Source organism: Hesperophylax consimilis, chromosome 4 (genome assembly GCF_061612785.1).
Source record: "Hesperophylax consimilis isolate HC1 chromosome 4, BYU_Hcon_1.0, whole genome shotgun sequence".
Classification (NCBI taxonomy): Eukaryota; Metazoa; Arthropoda; class Insecta; order Trichoptera; family Limnephilidae; genus Hesperophylax; species Hesperophylax consimilis.
This window is the reverse complement of record NC_142839.1, coordinates 26,237,295-26,248,385: the sequence shown is the minus strand read 5'-3', so window position 1 is coordinate 26,248,385 and position 11,091 is coordinate 26,237,295. Positions and strand designations below refer to the sequence as shown.

The 11,091-nt window shown below is 36.8% G+C and overlaps 1 protein-coding gene across 2 annotated transcripts; it reads left to right on the top strand.

The window, feature by feature from the left end:
- Window positions 1–565: 565 nt before the first annotated feature.
- LOC149424454 (tetratricopeptide repeat protein 37) lies at window positions 566–7,681 on the top strand. Of its 2 annotated transcripts, none has more exons than XM_089631368.1 (2): window positions 566–659; window positions 2,750–7,681. In XM_089631368.1, exon 2 carries the CDS (start codon window positions 2,775–2,777, stop codon window positions 6,624–6,626), a length of 3,852 nt encoding a protein of 1,283 aa, XP_089487494.1. In that variant the 5' UTR covers window positions 566–659; window positions 2,750–2,774; the 3' UTR covers window positions 6,627–7,681. The 2 variants fall into 2 exon arrangements, with proteins under 2 accessions (XP_089487494.1, XP_089487495.1); XM_089631369.1 differs by having other exon boundaries at window positions 605–639.
- The last annotated feature ends 3,410 nt before the right edge of the window (window positions 7,682–11,091 follow it).

Genomic DNA, 11,091 nt, shown 5'->3' with positions numbered 1-11,091 from the left:
AATAAAACCGGGGTATGTCTTGAATTTTCCATTTTCGCAAGTTTCTAACAATAATAAATATTTTTTAAATGACAGTCTATAATTATTATTGCAGTTAGGTGTAAGCTATTTTTTTTGCTATTGCCCAAAAAAATTAAAGCAAACATTTTTTTGCGGAACGTCTCGATAGCTGTCATTTATAGAAAGGATGGGGGAGGGGGCTATATTTCGATTGGAGTCGGCGAGTGATTTAATTCGAAGAATTAAAAAAAAGTCTTCCACATGCAAAAAATGTCATCGTAGTTTGTGCAGTTACTTCAAAATGTTCGAAACATCGATAGCCAGTCACTTTTATATAATGTATAAAAAAAATTATTATTAATATTGCAATCGCGTGGAATTCGATCGTGCATAATGTTGCATTATAGCCAAGTTATAACCATAAATGAACCACTCGCGTTAGTACTAATCAGTATTGATGATTGAAAAATCTGATAATGCGTACAAAATAAACCACTAATAAACCACTCGGCAGTCGGCACTGGCAATATTAATTTCTCATGTTTAGAACTGTCATTTCGGCCCGTTTCGGCCTTTTGACTGTTTGCCACTTGGTCATAATCATAATAATATTATATTATTAGCTCCTTCGAAGTGAAAGTAATACATTTTTATATTATGTGAGTTTAATTCTGCACTATTTTAATTATGAGCTTTATTTTAAATTACATAAAGTTTTGATTTTGACGATAATATTTCATTTCCATTATTACTTGTGGCATTACTTACTATCAAATAAATAATTGTAGATATGTTGTAACCGGCAAACACTATTGAGGTTAACGTTACTTACTGGGTAAACACGATCAATTCTCCGTAAATTATGTACACAATATTCTGTGAACATATTTATGCACAACATAATGTATTGTTTTGGTCGAATCTTAGATAACTGTCAGATAGCAGACCATGACAACTTCTAAAGCAGGGTACTCACCTAACCGTGTAACATGTAACGTATCTGATACTGTATCAAGTGAGTACGTAGGCACGAGTCTACTGCGAGCCGCTCGCGGGTGGAGCGCAGTGTGCTCGCAGCGACCCGCTGACGGCGGTTTCACTGCGAGCACCATAGCGAGCACTAAAGGCTGATCCGGGAGGTCGTAGCTGGATACGCGGTTACCGTGGACGAGCCGTACCCACTTGCAGATTGATACAGTATCAGATACGTTACATGCTACACTCTTGGTGAGTACCCTGCTTAACGTGAAGCTTTTGTGAAGCGGAATTCGACAAGTTTATCAAATTATTATCTATTAAAGAACTCTACATGTGTACACATATAACATTACAGTGCAAATCTAGCGATATATAGACAGTTTGGGTGGAATGCCGAAACTTTTGTTTGTACCTACGTGCAGGGCTAGCCCTATGCGGACGCAATTGTAGCAATCCGGGCACCAAATTGCCAAAGTGCCAAGGCGCAGATAATATCTATCATATTGACCTTGAGATTATTGTTAATGATATTTTATTTAAAAAAATTGAGTTACATTGGATTCTCTCAGAATTTTCTCACTTTCGTAGCTAGCTAATTACACAATCATCGTCAGTATGTCAGTTATGGGCTCGATCTTTCTCACACATACAAAACTCACTCTGGGATTCCCCAGGGATCGAACCTAGGACCCCTCCTCTTTCTTTTATTCATTAATGACATTGGCAAGACCATTAACCGCACAAAATATCTCCTCTTTGCTGATTTTTAGGCAAACATTTTTTCAAACTAATCTCTGGAACTATACTTAATCCACTTATAGTGAAAGAGATTAACTTATATGTGCCTAACAAGTAAACACATGGGAGATCCCATTCGCTTTTTATACTCTGTATACTATCAGAACTCGCTAATCAATGGAGCGATTCAACTGCTTAACAATTCTGCATTGACGGACAGTTTAGCAACTATCTTTCGACGCATAATAGTAAAACCTTACATGAAGTGGAGGCTCGTGACCTTTGGGTGTAATAGAGTACACTTATTTACAAAAAATGGCATTACTGATGTTGAGGCCGAAAACTACTTTTTTTTTTTCTAAAATTCTGTTTTTTGTATAAAGATTTTCAGGAAATTCGTGCAGCGCACAGCCTAACTGATATTTCCTGGAAATCTTCATAAATCAAATTGAATTTTCGAAAAAAAGTAAAAAATCGTTTTGGACTTAAACTACGTCAGGAATGTCGAATTTTTCAAACTTAGCACTCTATCACACTCAAAAGTCACGAGCCGCCACTGCTTACACATGCTTCAAATTTGTAATCTTCTCCGTAATAGATTGGTGCATCACCATTTCATGGAGAATGTGAATAGATAAATAAATAAAAACGGCGCTACACAAAAATACAAATCATCTAAATATTTTTGATAACATTGATCACCTACCTACTACCTAGGGCCTAGGCGTCTACTGGTTTTAAGAAGTGGCGTTAAAATTTTACTCACACCAGGCGCCATTTAGCTCAGGGCAGGCCCTGCCTACCTGCTATGTTCTTCCTGTTCCCACTTTTTTTTAAATTACAGTCATTACATTGGCATATATCTATGGTTATTTCCATTTCCCTTCTATCTAGCCTATTGTATGGTAATTTTTTAGGATCGCTGGCCACATCAATACAAATATTTTTTTGAAATAACACTTGATTCAACTTAATTATTGTAAAAGCCAACTGTTATATTTGTTTTTATTTAGTAAAATTTATGTTTTTTCAGATATTCGTAATACTACAAGAGCAAAATGGAGGAACTGAAGAATGCGTTAAAGTTGGCGCGAGACGCATTGAATAACAAAGATTTTGAAAGTGCTGAAAAATTCTGTAAATCGGCTTTAAAAGTTGATAAAAATAACTACATGGCTTTAGTTATACTCGGAGTGACACTTGAAAGCACTCCCAGATCGGCTGAAGCAGTGTTAGCCTTTCAAAAAGCCACCACTCTTGACAGCAAAAAACCTTTAGCTTGGCAAGGATTGGCAAAGCATTATGAGAAGATTGAAAGTATTGACAGTTGGAAAGAACTAATGAATGTTTACACTAAAATGCTGTCCATGGAAGAAGACTTAAACAAGTATACAGAGATTTGCACTAAAATTTCTGGTGTAGCATTGAAACTTGAGGATATTGTGAAGTGCGGCAACATTTTGTTTGATCAGTACTCGAGTACGTCCATTGAAAAACAGAAAATAGTTTATCCAATCCTTGTCAAACTCCTAACAGACTCCAAACTGAAAACCAGTGACAAGGAGGTATTTACTCTCATCCAAAATGTCTTTGATAAATACAGTACTGAAAAAGTGGAAAATAATGACTTTGTTTTAAAATATTTTGAGTATCTCAATTTGAATAAAGGATTCAACCATATGTTTCAACGCGGAAAAGACTTTTTGAAAGTTGTGAACTTGCCAGATTTAAAAGCATTCATTTGTATGACGTATTTTGAAATATTATTTACGGATGATTCAACGGGCATTAATCAGTGCGAAGTTCTGACCTTGGCTGAAGAGTACCTGTCCTCGACTATCAGTCCAGATGCAGGAACCTTTATCAAGGCAGGATTATTCTATCAGAAAATGGATTACTTTAACGCTTATTACATAGGTAGTAATCTTTTCGCAAAAGATAAGGGAAATTATCTTGTCTGCATATTTGTTGCTAAATGCTGTTTGAAGCTACAAAGGTGGTGTGAAGCAGAGGCCATGTCCAATAAGTTATCTCACCATGCTGATGAATTTATTTCCACTAATGCTCTTAAGGTATTACTGTGTGCATTATCCTATCAAAGTAATAAAGAGAAATGTATTAAAGCTTTTGAACTTGAGAAGAAGGTAGGAGCTGATAATTTGGGAGTTGAGGAATACTCCGCACTATTCTCAGCGTATCTCTTCACTGAGCGCTTCATCGAAGCCGGTCAATGTTTGACTCATCTCAAAGACTCGAGAGAATCTTTACTTCCTCTTTCCGCCATGTTATTAAAGAAGACCGGCAAAGCGGAAGAAGCTTTTCAGATTTTAAACAGCAACAAGGAAGCCAATCCATCATGTTGGTTTGAGTTAGGATTATATTATTGGGAAAAAAAGGATTACAAAAGTTCCCTCATACCCTTCCTGCAAGCGGCCAGATTCGATAAATTCAATTCTTTTGTTTTTCTATATCTGGGAGAGTATAATCGCATATATGATGTCAATATAGAAAAAGCCAAAAAGTGCTTCCAAAAAGCTTTTAGTCTGAACCCAGAATGCACTCAAGCCGGCAAAAACCTGAGTTATTCTTACAGATACTTGCAAAACTGGGAAGCAAATTATGACTTCTTGAAGAGTGTGACAAACAGGAATGATTCTCTGGACTCGTGGGCCTGGCTGTCTCTGGGCCTGCACCACCTGGCCCTGGAGGAGTGGACAGAGGCACTAGTCAACTTGCGAACCTTCGTTCGACTGAATCCTAATGATGCCGAGGCGTGGGAGTCTCTGGCTGATGCTTATTATTCCAGAGGATCACTTTCATCCAGTTTGAAATGTTATCAGCGAGCTATAGATTTGGATGGAAATAGAATGTATTCATTGGTGCAAATTGGAACTGTGCAATGTTTATTAGGACAATTCAATGAAGCCCTTCTTACGTATAAATCTAGTGACAACAGTGAATTTTTACCAGCTCTTATTGGAATGGCAGAAGTCAAACTATGCATCGCCAATGAAAAATACTCGCAAAACTTATTTGGATGTTGCCGAGACAGTGCTCAGGAGGCCATCGACCTGGTCACTGTGGGAATCTTGAAAGAAAATCGTTTTGTTTGTTTTTGGAAAGTGTTATCATCGGCTGTCGCCATCATTGCAAGGCTCCCTCCCAAATACAGGTGGTTGTTTATCAATGCCAAATTTAACAAAGAAAATAATGCGGAGAAGTTGTCTCTGGTAGCAGAGGCAGGCGTATTTGTTTTGGCTATAAATTGTTTGTGCAAAGCTATCAATTTATCCACTACTTTTTACAGTTATTTGTATCACGAATTAGCAATTGTTTATTTGGATTACTATAAATATTATGGAAATAAAAATGTGGCTCTGAAAGCTTATGCGGCTATCAGAAAGTGTCTGGCCGCCGAAAAGAATGTTTGGCAATATTGGATTACCCTAGGAGTAATTTGCATGAGCAAAGGAATAAAAAAGTATGGAATTGCCCAACATGCTTTTGTTCAAGCCTTGAATCTAGATGCCACAAACTCCGTTGTGTGGAGTAACCTGGGGCTTTTGCACTTAAACTTCAAGCAGACCATCATTTCCAACAGATCCTTTCAGAAATCCCAACAGTTCGATCCATCTCATTTGTACAGTTGGATTGGCCAAGCCCTGATAGCAGAGTCTGTGGGGCACACAGATGCCATGGATCTGTTCCGTCACTCCACGGAGCTGGGCTTTCATAAAGAAAGCACCCTGGGTTACGCAGAATGGGTTTCAAAAACCTTAAAGTCGTTGAACCAAAATAAATCATTGGAATATTCTATAAAAAACATGAATGCCATTCCCATGTCTTGTGATTTGATGACTTGGCTTAATGAATATGATAATGAAGACGCTTGCTGTCTAAATATGTTTGCGCTATTGTTGGAGAAAATGGGTTTGCTCAACAAAGCTTTAGTTTCATACGAAACGGCTTTGAAGTTGGTTGATGAAAAACATAGAGATATTGTGCTAGTAAACTGTGGTCGTACGCTGTTCCTCCTAGGTAAATACGACTCCGCAATTGAAATCTTCAAGTCTGTTTCCGAAGCGAGCCTTTCTTCAGCTTGCGGGTTGGCTTTATCCCTTTACAAATGCGAGAACTATGAGGAATCCTTTGCTATTTACAGTACGGCTTTGCAGTGGCTGGCGAACAACGATGGGGAGAAATCAGAGCTACTCGTGGCCATGGCGAGCATGGCGTACAAGTTCCAAGGGATTGACGATTGCAAAACATTATTATTCCAAAGCGTTCAGTTGAACAAGGATATTCCCTCGATTCCCGGACTCCTCGCCATATACTCTATCGGGCTGCTGCACTCGGAACATGCTTTATCAAATCTTGTCATTGACGAGTTGCAAAAACTAAGTAATAACAAGAAATACTTCAATTACATAGGCTTCTTTGAATCTTACCTTTTGCTTAAAAACCAGAAACCCTCACAAGCAATAAAGAAAATCATCACATACATCCACAAGTACCCCGATAATACATACTTGTGGCAACATTTGTCTAAATATTGCCTGGCAGATTCAAGTTCTAATGCTTCTTTGGCCAGTAAGAGCGCTCAAAAAGTTATACTGTCTGGTGAGTCGAAAGGAAATATCCAAAATTATAGGGTAGCCAGTATTGCAGAAATGTATCTTGATAATATTAAATCCAGTATTAAATTAGCTCAAATGGCTATTCACATGTATCCCCAGGATGCCAAAAATTGGGCTTTGCTTTTAAGTGTACTTCTGCCCAAAGCCATGGGTTCACCAAATTCAGCTTGGTATAAAAATTTACTGGTTTACATTGAAAAACATCTCCAGCCGAGTAAACCTGTCAGCAATTGGCTCAATTTTTATGAAAGGCATTTTGTTTTAAGCTCTTAAAAAATTGAGTTGTTAAAAATTTTTTCCCCACAATTTTTTTTTATGACATTAATTTATTTTTAATACATGTTATTGACTGCCTGCGGTGAAATTAGGAACTACAGATGTCAACTTTTTTTGAAAACTAGTTCCTGATTTCCCCGGATAATATGTCGATGGCCGAAGTATATCCTCTTTAAACATTTTTTTCCTCATTTATGTGTTAACCTTAGAATATGATTTACTATACCAGGGTTTGCCAACCTTTTTCACATAGATTACCAAAATGTTTTATTAATTTTATCTAGTTTTTATCCAGCGCCAAGACGTACTATAATTTTCTTACTTTTTAGTATTACATTTTGAGACTTACATACCCTAAATTTTGTCTCTCATTTTATTCAAAAGGGGTTTACTATGACAAGTGTTTTCTGCCAAAGCAAGGATTTTTCTTCTTTTTGTTTACTTTTGTATTATTAAATAATTTTTTGTATTTTTACTGTTTTTTCCATAAATATATTCAACATACCCACCTATTTTAAATATTGCTTTCTTATGTGTCTGATTTGTAATATTCAATGTATTATACATATATAGAACTTATATGGTTAGGATAGATAGGTTGTGAACCATATCCTATTTCTGATAATAAAAGAATGTTTCAATTAGAGGAAATAAATTTCATACTTAATCATATTTAGAAGTATTTTTATTAACATTAAAAGAAGGCTTTTAATTTAAAACTTATCTAATGCGAAGGATGAATCTGATGCATTTCGATGAGTTTGTTAATAAGGTTAATTCACTTAAAGACAGCCCTAATTCACCATGTCCAGTAACTTGCAGCTATTTTTCTTTAGTTAGCAACGTTGCTACAGTACTAAATCTACTTTCACACAAATACGCTGATGGGAATTCTATCAGAAATCGTTGAACAACCGACCATAACCCAGGGTACAGTGGGGAGATTCGCTTCTGCAGCCAAAATTCTTGAGTTTAATTTTCTATATAAATATTTAAGGTACCTGTACGAGACAATTTACCGTCCGTACAATAACTGTAAATACGTAGGTAGCTGGGTACACTTGTCAGCGTTTCAGTCTTGGTGGATGTTGCAGAGGTTTGTAGTGAAGTTTAAAGCCAAGATCAGAGAGGAATTTATTTCCAAATCTGAGCTGACGAAAAGAATTTATTACTGGCAAAAACTGAATTTAATACTGAATAAAAACACTTGAAAATATTTCTTGGAGGCTTGGAGATGGTTCTTCAGGAGAGAAGATTCTCTTTCAGAGGTAGTTGTTGAACTGACTTTGTATGGAATTCGATTCTCTATTTATAGAACGAATTTAAATCGGGCCCTCTCGGAGGAGATTTTCCTCTTTAGTGAGGAGTGAATTGGTCAGGTAGTTTTCCTCTCCGTAATTAGTTTGTTGAGAGGAAAGTAATATCTTGATATGATACCCTTAACCATGTCAGTTCAATCTACCAAAACCATCTCCCTCAGTCTCGTTTATTTATTTTATAATAAATTATACAAATTTTTATATTGGATTTGAAGTTAAATATCTTTGGTTTGAACATTTCCCAAAGAGTAACAAATATATTTAGGTATTATTTTTCATGTTATTATGTTAGCATATAATCATTTCTTGATGTTGATATTTATTCCATGGTTATATTTTCCATAATTTTCCCGTAAATTGAGTCTGATGATATCACAATTAGTCACATTTGAATTTGTAATCATTGTTTGATAAAAATCTCAATGGGATATGCTGTGCTGTGATTGGTTGAAGACGGCAGCCATCATGGAATTCCATCCGGTGAGTAGTGGAGAGGGGTCAACGTAAATACTGAGTCGCTTCCTTAGCGGTAGTCATTTCGTGGATTGGTGGCTCCGAGTGAGGTGGTGGATGGTTATTTTCAGATGTGTTTCAGGTTCTGCTGTTATATCACTATGTAATTATCTTGATTAATCACATATACCACATCATTTGATTGAGTAATTATGATATAAAGATTTCCAATTGTGTCGGCGACACGGTATCAAGCGGTTTCGGGGTTTGAGTGTTAATTTTTCGTTCTATTTGTATAAAGAACATTAACTTTAAATTCAATAAATTTAAATGATTCACCACTTCATGGAATATAAGAATCTAGAAAATCAAAAAAAAAAAAAAACGTAAATATGAATTTTCTTGAAAAATTCTGGATGTCTGGATACGTATGATACAGTACCAATGACGGTGATAGAAAAGATATAATTCCATTATTAGTCTTTTAAACTTAATTTAAAAACTAACTAACAGAGTGGCGAATTCCCAGTTTAGTTATATGGAAGTAAAACTAACTAATTATTATTTAATTCAACTAGATTCTGTTGGATTTTTATACATAGAATTTGTCTGCCCTCTCTAGATTTCCTTAACGCCCCCTAATTTTCTTTGAGGTTTCCAGTGCCCCCCTGAAAGCCTCCAGCGCCCACAAGGGGGCGTTATCGCCCACTTTGAGAAAGACTGATTTATAGGCATTGAACAGATGGTAACCGGACAATTCAAGACAATGACAACTCGACATACTTTTGAACAGTCGCAAGTTACGAAAAAAAAAATTGAGTAAATAGGTTTGGTTTACGGGCTAGTTTTTTTCATCACTTTTAATGAATTTATATAACTTTTCAAAGGTGTGTTGATTTGTCAATGTGCTTAGTTGTCATGGAACCCTGATAAAGAAAGGATTTGAAAATGTTTCAATAATTTCACCAGAAATAGGGAAAAATTGAGCTTAATTATGGCGCACAGATCCGCCCATATAACACTTCAACTGTTTTATCTCTTCAGTGATTGAGGGATATAAAAAATAATACCAATCATAAATTACAATGGCAAAGAGATTTGAACGCACTTAGAACATTGAATTACTAATATTCTAAATTCATGAAACAAGTTAATTTAATTCCTACAATAATGAATATTACAGTTTTTACAGCCAACCAAAGATGAAGACAAAAAGGTTCCCCACCCCTGTACTTGATATTTCCGATATATCCAACATATATTACTTTTTCCTTCTGTGGTATTAAGTTTATGCATGGGAGCTCCAGTCTTTGTCACGCAATTTGTTTTTTAAGCAAACTCTTAGGTACATACAAAGATACAAATTAGGTTTTACAATACAGTTATTTATTGGATAACCAACACCTCTGCCATAGGTCACACCAAGTGTTTAATTTTGTTTGGTGAATTAGCAGGGATTCATGTAGACCAGTTTTAAAAAATCTTAAACTTCTGACAGTGACGGACATATATATAATGGAATTATGCCTGTTAGTACGATCATCTCCAGAAAAGTTCCCACAAAAAAACTCAACACATAAACACGCTACAAGGTTCACAGAAAACCTATTAATCCCAAAAGCAAACAAAACTATTTTTCAAAAAGGACCACATTACATCATCATCATCACTTTTGGCTCTACAACCAACCCCTGGTGGGTCTTGGCCTCCTCAAGAGTCTTCCTCCACTCATCTCGGTCCCGCGCCAGCTCTCTCCAGTTTCGAAGCTCCAAGGCAGACAAATCTTTAAGGACGTTGTCGCTCCATCTTAACCTTGGCCTTCCCAGGCTCCTTCTCCCTATCGGTCTTGAGCTCAGCAGGGACTTTGGTTCTTGATGCTCGGTCATTCTCTCCACATGACCTAGCCACCGAAGTCTTCCCAGTTTTATGAATTTTGTGACGTTTAGCTCCTTAAACAGAGTATAGAGCTCATTGTTAAAACGTCTGCGCCAAAATCCATTTTCTAGAACCGGTCCGAAGATGCGCCTCAAAATTTTCCTTTCAAAAACATCCAGTGCTCGCTCATTCTTCTTAGTTAGAACCCACGTCTCGGCTGCGTACGTAAGCACTGGTCTAATTAGTGTTTTGTACACTAATACCTTGGTGGTTCTGGAAAGCAGTCTGGATTTTATCTGTTTTTGTAGGCGGAAATAGCAGCGGTTTGCATTCACGATGCGCTTCTGGATCTCATCTGTAGTGTTGTTATTGTTTGTTATCAGGGAGCCCAGGTATGTGAATCTTGGTACCGTTTCAAAATTTTGGCTTCCACATACGAGAGATGGGGTTTGTTGGGTACATCCTACGGCCATGTATTTGGTCTTCTGCTGGTTTACTACAAGACCCATATTTTTGGCAGAACTTTCGAGATTTATGAAGGCGTCTTGTAAATCATCGGGATTTTTCGCAATTATGTCGATATCATCAGCGTAAGCCAATAGTTGCACAGAGTTGTCAAATATCGTTCCTCTTTTCTCAATGCCTGAGTCACGAATAACTTTTTCTAAGGCTATGTTAAATAAGAGGCAGGCCAATCCATCTCCTTGTCTCACCCCGTAGAGCGCTTCAAATGGTTCGGACAGATCACTGGGACCACATTACACACCACATTACATGGCCATTAAAATATATAACAACCTTCCACGTAGCATCAA